A 16320-nucleotide genomic window follows, 5' to 3' on the forward strand; every position below is an offset into this window, starting at 1 on the left:
AGGATGTATACTACCTTACTTTGACATAGAGACTTGAGGATATATGTTAGCTTACTTTGACATAAGACTTACAGATGTATGCTACATAACTGTGACATAAAGACTTAAGAATGTATGCTACCTTATTGTGAAAAAAGACTTAAGGACGTATACTACCTTACTTAGACATAGAGACTTGAGGATGTATGTTACCTTACTGTGACATGAATTCTTAAAGATGTATGCTACCGTACTGTGACACAAGACTTAATGATGTATGCTACCTTACTGTGACACAAGACTTAAAGATGTATGCTACCTATCTGTGACATGGAGACTTAAGGATGTACATGTATGCTACCTTATTGTGACAAAAGACTTGAAGGTGTATGCTACCTTACTGTGACATGAAGACTTAAAGATGTATGCTACCTTATTGTGAAAAAGACTTGAAGGTGTATGCTACCTTACTGTGACACAAGACTTAAAGATGTATGCTACCTTATTGTGAAAAAGACTTGAAGGTGTATGCTACCTTACTGTGACATGAAGACTTAAAGATGTATGATACCTATCTGTGACATGGAGATTTAAGGGTGTATGCTACCTTATTGTGACAAAAGACGTATGCTACATAACTGGGACATGAATATTTAAGAATGAATGTTACCTTACTGTGACATGAAATAATATCAGGATATTATACAAAATGATGGGGTTCTGGGTTGAACCAGTAATATACATACTGAGAGGCCAATTGGTTTCCCAATCTTTTGGACGGAGACTGACGAAATGCGACTCCCCAATGTGTCCAAGAGTAAGGCTTGTGTTCTCCAAAGATTCCTCGGCTGTGGGTACCAAGACAGTTTTGTTGGTGTTCGGTTTGAACACAACAATGCGCTGACCAGTCACCTGCAATATGACGGGACTAATAAGTCACAATAGAAATCTCACAACTTTTCCCCCCATGATCAGACTTTGCCAGTGCACTTTCCTTTATAGCTAAATATGTAACCCTTTCAGGGATGTTTTTTTTACAATATTTTCACAACATTTAAAGGAAAACTATTGAAGGATCTAAGTCCGGGTTAGACACTAATTATCTCCCTTACCTAGTCTGAAGAACTAGTGTAGAAATTATCAACTAGTCCTTGGTTGGTTTTACTTGTCCTGGCTCGGTAAATGCAAGGCATTTTAAATGAACAAGCTTGGCAAAGAATTTGAAAATAAATTTATCATAGTTATGTAAATGAGTGTATGGATAAGTCTGGGTCAGAGTTCAGCAGGTGCCACAGTAGAGGCATGTGCGATAGGTAAGTTTAGGACAGTGATGACACATTCTGGGGTCTGTGTCTGCCTAGCAATTGAACGATACAGACTTTCCCACCCACCCGCCCCTTTTCGGAAATGCATGTTTCTGTGTCTTTCATTTTGTGATTGCATAATCTTTAATGGATGATCACACCATGGACGTTCTGAACAGTTCAAAGCCAGATCGAGGTGAAGACAAAGAATGTAAAGTTTGAGACTCGGTGTTTGAAATTTCTATTTATCATTGTATAAAGTGAATAAATGTAGTCCTCGTTTAGCTAGGCGGACGAACTCCCAGTAATGAGTTTGAGTTTATATGATAAATGATTTATGTTCGTTTGAGAGGAGTGAACTAGAACATGAGGCAATCCATGGTCCCCATTCTGTAATGATTTCTTTATTTACAGAGCAGTACACTCATCTGAGGATATAGGTCACAGTGACATACTTCTGGTACTCTGCACTCCACCAGCCAAATCAGACTTGCATTCGTACCAACTCTGGTCCTCAACGTGAAACAGGATAGATGAGGTTCAAGTCAAAGGCCAAATCATAGGCAACCGTAACCTATTTATTGTACTCTGCCATCCTATGATTTAATTGCATGCCAAATCAAATTACTCCAGGTGAAAAAGTATAGAAGATATGCCTCGGACAAATTTTGACTAACTTTCATTAAAAGGGGCATAACACCATCACATTTTAATCGCTAGTGCACAACTTCTAATTTTGCTTAATATATCAGCAAATTTTTAATGATTTTTGGCTTAAACTGTAGGAGTTGTGCAGACAAAATTGTGTCTACAGACAGACAACTCAAGTTCCCATCCTTTTCACCATATAATAGGAGAATAGTATGCAAAGTTCGAAAGAAACCTCTTCAGTATTTTTTGAAGTACACCTGACACAATATTCCGGCCAGACAACAGGTTCATTCCTATATCCCCCCACCCCCAAACATAAATGGAGAAGGGGGGATATATTGGAATGACCCTGTTTTCTGACTGTCAAGGCAGCAGGTCTATTTCGGTTTTTTTGATGCACCTTAAGCAGAAGATACAGAAGAAAATAGCTAATTCTGCAGGAAGGGGACACATTAGTGGCCTCTGAGAATAACATCCATTAACTCGTTCACCCCTGAAATTTCATAATGGACTAATCTCAATTCCAACCTTTGCATTGGAAGAGCTTAAATGTGTTTTTAGGGGTGAAATGATACAGAAGAATGATTCTTTCCCACAAACTACAGGAGTCACCATTGTGGAGTCCCACGTTATCTTACCTCGGTACAGGCCTGCAGTACCATGTGGTCGCCCCATTGCGACTCCTGCCCCATGCGGTTGAGGTACTCCAGCCAAGTTTCTGTGGACAGGAAGGACTCCAGATGAGTACCATCCTGGTTCTTAGGGTTAGCTCTCAGGTACCTGATGAAAAAGGTAGTATTGTTAAATGATCAAAACTTCAGCACATCTTAACTCATTCACCCCTGAAATTTCATAATGAACTGTTCCAACCTTTGAATTAGAAGAGTTCAAATGTGTCTTCAGGGGTGGATGAGTTAAAACTGCTAGTGTAAGTTAAAAAGCTTTCAATTATTAGATTCCTTTTTTTCCGGTTCTGAGATGTTCCCCAGTGACTATCGCCGTATCTAAGGAAGGGCTGACATTTTAGAATGTACTAGCTTGGTAGCAAGTATGGGTCTCAAAGCCGCCATTATGAGCCTTTCTCACTGATCGTAATTATGATCAATAAAAGGTACCTAATTATGTCTTTCACCAGGAGATATGCACCAGCGGTTACTAAACATCAAATTACTTATTAATTGATATGTTTTTGTTAGCAAATTATTTTTTTATGTAAAATATTGCTAAAATGAATTGATGTATGCCGATATGCGCATGTGTGTCACGTGTGATCAGATATTTCAAAGGAAACAAACAACAAAATACACATTTTACGCAGTTTCTCCTTAGTTTTAACATCATTGTACCTGTAAACAATACTTCTAACTCACTTATAATAACAAAAACAAACAAAATCCTAAGAATCCCAAGTGGTTTGTCTCTCATTTTCAGAGATCTATTTTCGGAATTTGAACATCTTTTTTTTTTCCCAAAAAATCTTAGTGCGCAAAATATTTGAGTAGAAGTTTTTTTGGGGATTCAGCTTCAAAAAGTACCTGCGCAAATTACATAGGTTTGCAAATTACACGGGTTTTTATGGTAATAAACGACCAATTAAAATATTCAATGCACACACCCCCCCCAAAAAACATTGCCCTGAAAGAAATATGCATACACTAGTTATAACATCCTGAGTAAAAACAATACTGCCAAATTCAATTCCAATTGTATAATTCCATGAGAACAGTTCAATTATCAAATTTCACATTGTTGACTACACACCTGCAGGGACTGTCGAATTTTGAACTTGTTTTGCTTGTAAAATTTAATTAGTTAATTCCAAGTCTGATCATAAGGTTCTGTTCAAAATTTTGAATCCCAATATTATTTGCATGTTTGACTTCTGGACTTTAGACAGGTGTTTATAGGTCAGTACAGGGACTCAGTTTAAAAAATACCCTGTATTTTCCCAATTCTAGTGTTTATTTTCCAAATTGGATTAGAAAGCATGTTTATACAAGTGTCAAGTCATTATTTGCGTAAGATTCAAAGTATTACCGTCCATGAAGGAGCATATAAAATACATAAATAACAAAAATTGAATAAACAATAAAGTTTATTGCTATACATTTGACTATGAGAAACAGCTAGAGGAATTCTTTTTTTGCTTATCACATTGCAGGTTTTATGTTTTCCAAACTTTGATATTTTCCCAAACCTTTGCATGTGGGAACACTGATGATATTTTCCAAATTTTGCCAAATGCCGATGATATTTTTACGATCCTGCTCAGAGGCCCTTTCCCAAAAAAAAGGCAAAAAGCCTGGACTTCACATCTACCAAACCCTGGACTTCACATCTACCAAAACCTGGACTTCACATCTACCAAACCCTGGACTTTACATCTTCCAAACCCTGGACTTCACATCTACCAAACCCTGGACTTCACATCTACCAAACCCTGGACTTCACATCTACCAAACTCTGGATTTCACATCTACCAAACCCTGGACTTCACATCTACCAAACCCTGGACTTCACATCTACCAAACCCTGGACTTCACATCTAGCAAAGAGTTTTCCAAGCTGTGAAGGTAATATTCTTTAAAAAAAAAAAAAAAAAAAATACAAGGCTTAATGCAGAACATAAGAACACTTACTCCACGGCTGTTTTTCTGAGTGAGTTCGGAGTGAGGTCAAAGTTGCCTTGGATGCGTAGCTGGTCAACAATGGCACTGAACATACAATTTCCATCCGGAGTGACATCTTTGATGACGAATCCATGGTGATCTGATAGTGACTGCAGTGATGACATGTAGCTAGCATAGCGCGGCACTGTGTGAAGGGAACTATTCCCTGTAAACAGACAAGAGAAAGCTTGGATTAACTAACACATATATCTATATGGTGTCGATTCATTAATACTTAGGATGAACAGTAGTCATAGGCTAGTGGTAGGAAGCTGCGCTCGTGACTTGAACGTTGCGTGTTCGAGTCACGGCACGGCACTGTGTGATGGGAACTATTCCCTGTAAACAGGCAAGAGAAAGCTTGGATTAAATAACACATAGATCTATATGGTGTCGATTTAATAATACTTAGGATGAACAGTTGACCGAAACGTTGCGTGTTCGAGTCACGGCACGGCACTCTGTTGTACCTTTGAACAAGATATTTTACTCTGCTTGTTCCAGTCTACTCAGCTGTAAATGAGTAAGTGGTTGGGCATGCAGTGCTTGAATTGTTGATGATAGCTGTGAGCGCTTAAGTTCTTCTAAGATCCATTATGGTATTTTATTTAACTTTTCTAAATTTCTTTTGAAAAACCACACACCCATAAAATACTGTACACCTGGGAAAACTTTCTGAAATCACAGGATATTTAAATGTTCTAGTACAGGTGAATATTTCACTTCAATTAATCAGTTGTAATTTTCAATGGTTTCCATATAATGAATGGCCCTTGAATATACTTCAAAACAGCGAGAAATTTGAGGTGTAAAAGTTTGATTTGCGATAAGAATACTAACGGTAGTAGTGTTAAATACGGGAAAACTTCTGTAGTTTGCTGTAAGTTTTACACATTGACAAGATTGAACATTTCAAAGTTTCATTTACAAAAGTTTGACTGTAGATGTAGAATATCATACAATCAATACATATATCAATCAATTCTGAGGATTTTTGCAGGAGCTGCCTTCAGTTAAGTCATTTACCTCTAAAGACACATATATTTGAACTCTTCCAATCAAAGGTTTGAATAGTTCACTATAAAATTTCAGCCCCCGGATGAACATCAACAAGTGAACAGCTAGATACCCTTATCCATTTAGTGTTCCCCATCATCGCTAGCCAATATGCAAGGGTAGTACGATCTGGTAAGATCCAGTCTACCTATAAAAGTAGGTAAATTCTACTGGATTGTTACCCTTGGCTAGCGAAAATGAGTGCTCCCATGAGTTTTTCTATTAGGTAGTATATTCTATAGATTTTCAAGGTTCTGTGCCCCTAGGTACTAGGTCAGTCTTTGTTGAATAGGGGTACAGTTAGCTGTTTGGGGGGGGGGGAACAAATGCATTTAAGGGTTCAGGGGGACAGTGACCTCTTAGCTAGCGCTGCCGGTCATTTTTTTGGCTTAGTTTTACAGTCAAATACAGGCTGCTTCCCCTAGACAAAAAATTTTATTTTCCCAAAATAAAGAATACTTTCCCAATTTTAATAAAAATCATTCTATATATTCCCACACTCATGTAGGAACAGACCTTGAAAAATTCAGATAGAAAAAAACTGACCAACACTGAAAGGAGAATGAAACACTGACATCATTCTGATCTTTGACAGGCGGTTTTTTTTGTGACCTTGACCTTTTGTAAAGCAGCAGCAAGAAAACAAAGTGCAAAAGTGAGAGTAGTTTGATAACACAATGTTAAGTTGTGATGAATTTATATTTAATTCCACTTAGAAATTTGCCATAATGAGGAAGTTAAGACATGAAAATTAAGTGACCTTTGACCTCTAACAATTATCAGAAACAGTATATGTATGTGACATCGTCATAAGTGGTTATCAGTATTTTTTTCTTCCTAAATTTGTACAGCTGCCAGTTCCAACTTGAATTGGGAAAATAAATTTTTCATCAACATGGGAAGATTTTCCTCAACTTTTTTCTACATTTTCGGAGAATAAAGATTTTTTTGCTGGGGTTTTCCAGTATTCGGCTGTATAATATGCAGACAAACGTTCAAAAACGTGATACCGCGGCAGGCAAATGTATATTCCAGCTCCCTGGAAATGACCATGAAAAGGCGTGTGCATTTTAAACATGGTGTTTTGGCAATTTATGGAAGATAAAGTTGTTAATTAATTGTCAGATGCGGAAAAACACCACTGTATTTCTTAGCCTTGCAATCGTCAATTAAAATAGTGACTAAAACATGAGATATACTAAATTTTATACATAGAGTTATTTTATACGTAGAGTTATTTTATACATAGAGTTATTTTATACGTTTCCATATCTGACAAAAAAATGGCGTTATATATGGCATACCTAGTATAAACCATACAAAAAAAATCTCTGGTGATGAATTTAAATCAAATTTAACTTTGGTATTTTTCATAACAAGGAAGTTTTTAAGACCTTAACGGATATGGGACATTTGACCTTTCTCTAGTGAGCCAGCACCTGGACCCTGTAAGCTATATGATTGTATAGTGGTTACACAGATCTGTCAGAGTAACCTCACTGAGTTTTAAGGAAGTATTTAGTTATGAGGGGGAGGGAAGTGTATAATACAGGGAATAAAGATGCATATTTTTTTGGGGCAATTGGGTAGGTAGTTGTCTTTTTTCCAATGTTTCTGCTAAGGATCAAACCCTGTTCCTCTGGAAATACTTCTGTAGTAGGACGAGGAATAGTGATAAAGATAGTGCCGTCGCTGGGGATCAAACCCCTTACAGTTGGCTGGAGTCTCCAGCCCAATGCTCTACTGCTGAGCTAAAGGGAAATTCCCTCCAACTGACGCTTGTAAAGCAACCTAATCAATCCACATCTTTAACACTATTCCCGCTTTTTTCAAACACCAACCCAGGTTCTTTGACTCCCCGCCAAGGGTCTCCTACCTTGAACGGGGAGGGTGAACGGCACCAGTTTGTAGTAGGACGAGGAATAGTGATAAAAATAGTGCCATCGCTGGGGCTTGTACCATCGACCCTTATTTCCAGCCCAATGCTCTACTGCTGAGCTAAAGGGAAATTCCCTACAACTGACGCTTGTAAAGCAACCTAATCAATCCACATCTTTTACACTATTCCCCCTTTTTTCAAACACCAACCCAGGTTCTTTGACTCCCCACCAAGGGTTCTCCTACCTTGAACGGGGAGGGTGAACGGCACCAGTTTTTTGTAGGACAAGGAATAGTGATAAAGATAGTGCCATCGCTGGGGCTTGTACCAGCGACCCTTGTTTCCAGCCCAATGCTCTACTGCTGAGCTAAAGGGAAATTCCCTACAACTGACGCTTGTAAAGCAACCTAATCAATCCACATCTTTTACACTTATCTGACACTCCACTAAATGAGTTAATGCAAAAATTCACCAACCGTTAATCGATTATTCCCGATCATCGGCACAACACTACTTAATAGAAAGAAATAGCTTTGTATTCTTATGCTCCAAGGTGACGGAAATTCAAACAGACTCACATATATCGTAGGGCTGCAAGGATGCATACCTCACGATAAGATATATGTATCATGGCAAGATGCTTATGATATGATACATATCACTATTCAAATATCTGCTAAAATGGTCAACATCATAATGATTGAGTACTAGGGGTGTAATGCTACACTGTGCCAGGATACGATACGTGTTGTGATACATCACTCACGATACAATACATCTTTAATTCTTTATTAGTGATATTAAAACATTATAAAAACCAAACTTGGCCCACATGCCGGACCGACAAGATGTTAATACAAATTTCTTCCGCATCCGCCATTTTTACAAACACACCAGTGACAAAAGAGTTCCACACAAGATATAGCAGCAACACTTTCACATTCGAAAATCTGCGGACAAAAATGCAACACACGGGTGCATATTCATTATTAAGTTAAAATGCTGCAATATGGCATTAAAAGATGGTTAATTATTGACTGTATCGTGTACAACCAATACATATAGACGTGATTTACCCCTGAAATGTCATAGTGAACTATTCCAGTCTTGGAATTGGAAGAGTTCAAATGTGTCTTCAGGGGTGGATGAGTTAATTGTCGCTTCATATATCTTGGTGTATCGGTGTATCTGTGTATTGGTGTATCGTTACACCCCTACTTAGTACAGGACTTTATTGAGTTTTGTCATACACTTCAATATAGTAAATACTACAGAAATATATTTTTTGCATAATTTTTAGTACTTTTAACGTATTTTACCGCCAATAAGCCCCCTCCCCACTTTGGTAAATGTCCCGGGAACAGAGTGGGTGCCTGCAATTAAGCCCCTTCCCTAATTTTGCCTCCATCTCAAAAACAAAATGTACGTAAATTTTTGTCTCTGACATAAGCAAATTAGCTAAATGAATGCAAAACAACATAAAACCAAGTTTAAATACTACAAATAACTTTGTTTCTGAATAAGGCACAATAGTAAATTAAATAGCATATGTAGCGACATGTACTCTTTACCGAGTACTGTGATTCTGTATTGGTTTTTTTTATAAAGAATTATGTATTCATGAGTGAATTAAAGATGAATAATATAACACATGATTATGGAATATGATGTAAACATAACAAAATATCAAGATATCTAGATGGCTTAACATAAAACAAAAGATCGTTCTGTTGCTGAAAGAACACCATGCTTTCGTTTTTAACCGGTTGTGTATTTTGCAGATTTCAATGTAAAACGAAACATGTTGCTTGTACCAAATCCATTATATCTATAGTCTGTACTGAAGTGGCAAATGATGAATACATTTTAAAATACATTTATGAGTTGTAACAGAGAGGTAAAATCGTTTTTAAATTGATATTTTTTTTTCATATCAAATCTTTCTGTCAAGGTCAGTAGGACTGCACAGTGGACCACATCTTCAGTGAAGATTTCAAAAAATTAAACTTCAATTTTTTAGAGTTTGATAAAAATGGATTGATAATTTAAGTACAAAAAAGTTGATACAATACACAAGAATGTATGACGATACCATATATGGTTGCCGCCCTAATATTGATAGCTCGAAATCAGCCATCAAGGAATCAACTGTACATGCTCAAAACAAAATAAACCCCAAAATTAGCTAAAGGTTGACTCACCTGTGACCTTATTACTGTAGCTGATCTTAGTACTGTTGGTGAACTCCTGATAGCCAGAAATATCATCTTTATTAAGCTCCGATGTGAAAGTAAAATTCTCACCAGACAGTGATGTCATTTCCTGTGACTTCTTCTTCGGAGGTAATTGTGTGCTATGACCAGATTTCTCGTTGCTAAGATTGGATAATAAAGGGTTTTGCCCATCTCCAGCAGTAGATGGTGGATTGATAGGGGAATGATCTGGATACTTCAGGGGTGGGAGATCCGAATATTCCACGGATTCTTTGGAATACATAGACTGATTCCTGCTGTCTGGGCAATTTTCATTTGTTGATAATGTCTTTCCAGGGATATTTTCATTTTGAAAGTTGTCAACCGAGTTGGATTTGGAATCAATTGGATTCATTCTGTCAAAATCAAAACTGTTTTGTTCAGTGTAATCGTAGCCTTCAGTCCTTCTGCTCCTTGTATGTGGAATATTAGGGTCTGGTGGAAGTGCTATTTCTACCACCTCCTGTGGTATGTCAGTCTCAAGAAACTTATTTTCAAACACGCCTTCTTCAATAGTTTCCCAGCCAGAATCCACGTTCCTTCCGATTCCTTCCTCAAATCTTCCAGCACTCTTGAAATCCTTAATTACTCCATCAGCAATCTGCTTTGGTATCGGCTGCATATCTTTGTTTGATATTCCAATACCATGCTTCTTTGCATGAGGTGGAATTTTGCAGGCTCCAGTTCCCTCCCCTTCTGAAACTCTCTTGACACTTGTTTGAGGACTGGACAATATAGAATTCAGGAAGTCTTCCTGATTGAATTTAATTTTATTGAACGAGTCTTTCTTAAGGAGTTTAGAAATGGGGACTTCTTTCGCGTTAGCAGATATGAATGGAGCATGAACATTGTTCTCTATCACAACGTCTCTGCTATCTCCTGCCTTCTCTGACGGCTTTTTCCATTCTTCTTGTCCTTCATTGCTGTTTGACCTTTCAACTTTCACAATTGTATCGTAATCGTTGTTGTCTGAACTGTCTGAACTTCGACCTTGGACACTGTTGTTCACTGAAGAAGGTAACTGTTCTTTTTTCTCTAACATCTTTTTTTCTACAAGTCGTGCTTGAAGCTCTTCTATTTTGATTTCTAGATCCCTCACTGTCTCTTCTTCTTTTGGCTGACTGTGACCTTCAGAAGTGGCCTTGACTGTAGGAGGGGGTGGTAAAGAGGTTGGAGTGGAGAAATATTCATCTGGATCATCATATGGTGTGGCATGTCTTCCTACTGAACTGCTGAACCTGCTGCTAGGCTGATCAGTGGAAGTGGTGAACAATAAACTGAACAATAACTCTTTGGAGTCCATTCGATCCATTGGGCTCAAATATGCCACTGATGTAGAACCTGTCATGTTTCCTACCCTCCTGGCCAAGCTGGGCGGTCCAGACATGTTTGAACTAAAGCTAGGTTTGTCATCATCTTCATCATCGATATCATCCTTGTCATCCATTGTTCCTCTGTTTACCTCCGTTTTGTCACCAAAAACATTTCCTTTCACAAACGTTGGGAGGGTTAGTCACTCAAATAATCATTATGTGGTTTTTATACTTTCAATAACCACATTTCTTTTTTTGAAGTCACCTGAAGAAAATAAATCATAAATGCCAATTATAATATATCAGAAACCTTCTTTTTAAAACTAGTAATTCTTTGTAATCCTGATGCACATAAGGATTGCCTTTCATTGGTTATGAACTTAACTTAAGACAAGAGCCCCATGGACCTCAACGGTCACCCGAGATCTGATATATTTATACAGAGAGTTGATTTTTGTTTTTAACACATGAACAGAAGTATTATTCAAAGAGACAAAAAACAATAAAACAACCTTATTTAATATCTAGCATACAGATTTAAGACTGAAAAGTATTTGAAACTCAACGCACCTCTGATTCTCAACAAGGAAAATGAAGAGATTTTAGCACACTGACTCCTTTGGGCCCCACCCTCCAGCCCTTGGGTATAGTAAAGTTTACCCCCTACCCAGGGGGAAACGTGAGACCCCAGAGTCATGAAATTCACACAATTTTGGTAAAGCACCTTAAGACCCTTCCATCTATTCTACCATATCTGGGTCTTGAGAAGAAGATTTTTGAAATTTCAGATAATTCAACCCTTTTTGGCCCCACCCATCAGCCCCTGGGGGTCAGTTGGGGCTGATATGTGCATTCAATCAAACTGCTATCCAATACTGATAATGCTAACCCAAATTGAATTACTTCCAATGGAAATTAAACAAATGTTGGTCCAAAATGTGATTTCCCTATATATACCATAGTAAAGTTTACCCCCTCCCCAGGGGGAAACGTGAGACCCAAGGGTCAAGAAATTCACAATTTGGTAAAGCACCTTATGACCCTTCCATCTATGAAGAGTATTTGATTCTACCATATCTGGGTCTGAAGATTTTTGAAATTTTAGTAAATTTGACCCTTTGTGGCCCCGCCCCTCAGGTCCCTGTGGTCTGGGGACCATATCAATCACTATTTGTGTTGACCTTTGGCCATGGAAGATTTCTGCAAAATTTCATCGAAATTGGTTCAGGGGTTTTGGAGAAGTCGAAAATGTAAATTGTTTACGGACGCACGACGGACGACGACGAACAAAAGACGATCGCAATATATATTAATAGGTCACTTGAGACTTTGTCTCAGGTGACCTAAAAACAGAAACTTTCAAAAGGAAAATTTACATTTCATTTCCTGTCTAAATTATTATATTAATCTGTATATTGGAACTAAATTTTTGTGACAATAAGTTGTTTCTGTCTAGTGAAATCAGAGAGCATTAGCAATTATTGGCTAAAAGAATACAGCATTACTAGTAAAAACCATGGGTTATCAATTTCAAAATTTGGATAAAATTAAACATAATTTAAAGGTTAAGTTTGTTTTGAACACAAACAGGAATTGAAAACTTATTTTGTAAGCTTTGGAAATCATCGCACACTAACTCACATGGTGTGTTCACTGTGTTGAATCAGTAAAGTCAACTGTCAAAAATCAGACATTTCACCAAATAGCGCTCTTACACTACTGCAGGCAGTCATGATCAGGGGACAGATAACATGTTGACCCATTCTGCCCCTTAGCGGATGTTAAAATGGGGTGAGAATGGGTCAACATGATATCCATCCCCCTGGCCGTCTGCAGTATTAGAGTGCTACATTTTGTATTTGTCGAAATGTCTTTTTTAATTTTTACAGTTGATTTTACCGATTCAACACATCACCCAGTACAGTATTTAAAATAATTGTAGGTATGCATGAGGCACCACTGTAACAGGAAAAGAAAACACATGTCCAGACCAATATTCAAACCCAGGACCCTCCAAACTCTAGACTGATACTCTACCGATTCAATTAATCTACCAACTGGTCACAAATGATAATTAATCCTGTCCAATATAAATGGGATCCCCAGAGACCAGGTAGCTCAATTGGTAAGAGCGTCCATCTAGAGTTCAAAGGGTCCCTGAGGTTCAAACCCAGGTCTGACTGTGCATTGTCTGCTCCTGTTAAGTTAATGTTTACAATGTAATGGAGTCAAAGTTTTCCCATGCAATGCCTCCACTAGAAATCGGAGAAGGGAGCTCTGTCTAACTTATCTCTCCATCTCTCCACACAATTGTACATGTGAATTTTTTTAATACTATTTTGGAGTGTGTGTGTGGGGGGGGGGGGGGGGGGGGCGAGTTGAGCTCTATAGTTGTGTTCATGTGCACTTGTGTAAGTTACAATAAAGTATATAGAGAGGCGAGATTAGAATCTTGGAGAGACTTTTTTTTTATAAATTTCTTACTTTGAACTATGAAAAGCTTGGAAATATCATTAAAAGTTGAATTTACTACAGTCATTGAAGTTTTACGATGTTAAATCGAAAACGAAAGTAAGGAAATACCAGATTATTGTCTATAGTTGTCTATAGGAGCTTCCACCCTCAGTATTGTTCTTATTTTTGTTTGACATGATATTTTAAAATACCCTTCCTGTAAGACATGGTTTATACACGAAAATATAAAAGAAAATAAGTGTTGATGCGTTTTATCGACCATTTTAGGTAAAATATACGGTTCCTATTCAACCAGGAAGAACATAATATCAAGCGTGTCCAAACAGTGACAAGCCTGTCATACAATATACATGTACTGGTAAATGTATCAAACATGAATGACAAGAATTTGGCGAATACAATAAATGATATTAATAACTTCTTATTCATACAAAATAAGTATTAAGGTAAAAATTTGCCCGTATATAATTCCTCTGGTTGCTGTTGGATCACTTTACCTTGTGCCTACATATAGGCCTATAGCTAGATGATTATTGTCGGTAAATTCGTTACTTTTATATACACGTGACAAAACAATACCTGGCAATCATAAAAGTGACTACATCTCTCTGGTAACGCTGTTGATCCACAAAACAGACACAAGTTTTCCCAACAATTTCATCGCCCTCCTGCTCAAACAGAAAGCAGGTTTTCCCTATCCACGCACGTCTGACTCAGATTTTTGTTTGCGTTGATGGAGAACCCGAAAGCGTCAAATCGATTCAGACTAACCCAAGACTTTGGGGACCGTTTCAAATGTGTTTTCCAATAAAATCTATTTACAAACTTCTACGAATTTTCTATCTAAATCGGATTATGTCCCTGAATATCCATAAGCGATTTAATTAAACTGTATCGAGGCGACAAGCAATAACAATATGGATAACTAATTTAAGCAATACATTTAATCAAATTGACAAAAATAGGAATATCCTCGTCTTACCCGTTTCCGCGCACTTAACTTAAGAAGCAACCGCGATTTCCTACTCATATCGGCAGAAACCTGTTGAAATTACGGATGTCTGTCATAAACATGTATACAATCTACTAATGGAAACAATAAACTAGCAACATAAAATTGTATTTAAAACAAGAGGACCAGAGGGCCTGTACTGTGTATCGCTCCCCATGGGGGCCAGTCGCACCGTTTATACAAAAAATGGTTCCCCTTCACCCAAGGATGCTTCAGACCAAACATGGAACAACTCCTTTCATTCCTACAGAAGAAGAAGGATTTTAAAGAATTTGCTATATTTCCCCAATTGGGCCCCGCCCCTCAGCCCCCATTTCTGACCAAATTTGGTCAACATCTGCTCAGTCGTTCATGACTAGTAGCGTTTTAAAGGAAAAGTTGACGGACGGACGACGGAGGCTGCGGTAGTGCATAAGCTCACCATGGTCCTTCGGACCAAACAATTTTTAACAAATTTCTTCCGTCGGAAGTAGCCGTCATATGTTTCCGTGTGTCTATTTTGATTTAGCGTTCTAAGAAAGATAACTCGAATACACTAAAAAGAAATTCTCTACAGTGACCTACAAGAATATTTAAAGCTTCGTTTGGAATAAAATATAATAATTAAATTTCACATTGTTCATTGATTTTAAGCTCACCTGGCCCGCGGTGCGGCGTCCGTCGTACGGGTCCGTCCGGCCGGCGTCAATATTTTTCTTTAAATTTACTTCTTCTTAATAACCAAAAGGCCTAGGGTGATGATTGGAAGTTAATTGCATTACAAGGTTTACGTTTCATTGCAAACACTGTGTATCGATATAAGAATGTCTCCTTTTGGCTCTTTGAAAGCGGAAAAAAATTGACAAGGAGATGTGGCCTCATTTGCATACTACATTTTCGTACGTTTGTCAGAGGACAAAAAAGACTGGTTCATGAATGAAATATACATGTGTCACCGTTTTTAGCAAACCTGCCCGAAGGGCAAGTGAGCTTATGCCGTGGCGCGGTGTCTGTCGTCTGTCACTTTAAACAACTTCTTCTGAATAACCAAGAGGCCTAGGGTGATGATATCTGGCCAGTGTCTCACATGCTAGGATGAAGGGCTACCAAGTTTGTTCAAATGAACGATCTTGACTTACATGTATATTCAAGGTCACAGGGGTCAAATATGTTAAAAACGTTTATTACAACTTCTTCTGAATAACCAAAAGGCCGAGGTAATGATATTTGGCCTGTAACATGCTGGAATAAAGGACTACCGAGTTTGTTTAAATGCATGACCTTTGTCTATTTTCAATGTCACAGTGGTCAAATATGTTAAAATCGTTTTAACAACTTCTTCTGAATAACTAAGAGGCTTAGGGTGATGGTATTTGGTTAGTAACATTCAGGGATGAAGGGCTACAAAGTTTTTTCATATGAATGGGCTTGACTTATATTCAAGGTCACAGTGGTCAAATATGTTTAAACCTTTAATTTTAACAACTTCTTCTGAATAACCAAGAGGCCTAGGGTGATGATATTTGGCCAGTAGCATGCTGGGATAAAGGCACACCAAGTTTGTTCAAATGAATGACCTTGACTTATATTCAAGGTCACGGGGGTCAAATATGTTCAAAACCTTTAAAACAACTTCTTCTGAATAATTAAGAGGGCCTAGGGGGGTGACATCTGGCCAGTAACACGCTGGGATGAAGGGCTACCAGGTTTTTTCAAATGAATAACCTTCTTCCATTTTTAAGTTCACAGGG

At 37.8% G+C, this 16320-nt stretch overlaps 1 protein-coding gene across 8 annotated transcripts in view; it reads right to left on the reverse strand.

The window, feature by feature from the left end:
- LOC110455144 overlaps positions 1 to 14289 on the reverse strand; it is a 90368-nt gene extending 76079 nt beyond the window's left edge. For 7 of the 8 annotated variants that reach the window (XM_021505104.1, XM_021505102.1, XM_021505103.1 and 4 more), the window contains exons 1-5: positions 14158 to 14289; positions 9740 to 11368; positions 4574 to 4769; positions 2573 to 2714; positions 726 to 891 (exon numbers count right to left, since the gene is read on the reverse strand). In XM_021505104.1, coding sequence (XP_021360779.1) covers positions 726 to 891; positions 2573 to 2714; positions 4574 to 4769; positions 9740 to 11237 — 2002 coding nt within the window. In that variant the 5' untranslated portion in view covers positions 11238 to 11368; positions 14158 to 14289. The remainder of the gene's footprint in view (positions 1 to 725; positions 892 to 2572; positions 2715 to 4573; positions 4770 to 9739; positions 11369 to 14157) is intronic. The other variant, XM_021505101.1, reaches the window with a different exon arrangement.
- Between the last annotated feature and the right edge of the window lie 2031 nt (positions 14290 to 16320).

This window comes from Mizuhopecten yessoensis, unplaced genomic scaffold, assembly GCF_002113885.1.
Source record: "Mizuhopecten yessoensis strain PY_sf001 unplaced genomic scaffold, ASM211388v2 scaffold8149, whole genome shotgun sequence".
In the NCBI taxonomy this organism is placed as follows: Eukaryota; Metazoa; Mollusca; class Bivalvia; order Pectinida; family Pectinidae; genus Mizuhopecten; species Mizuhopecten yessoensis.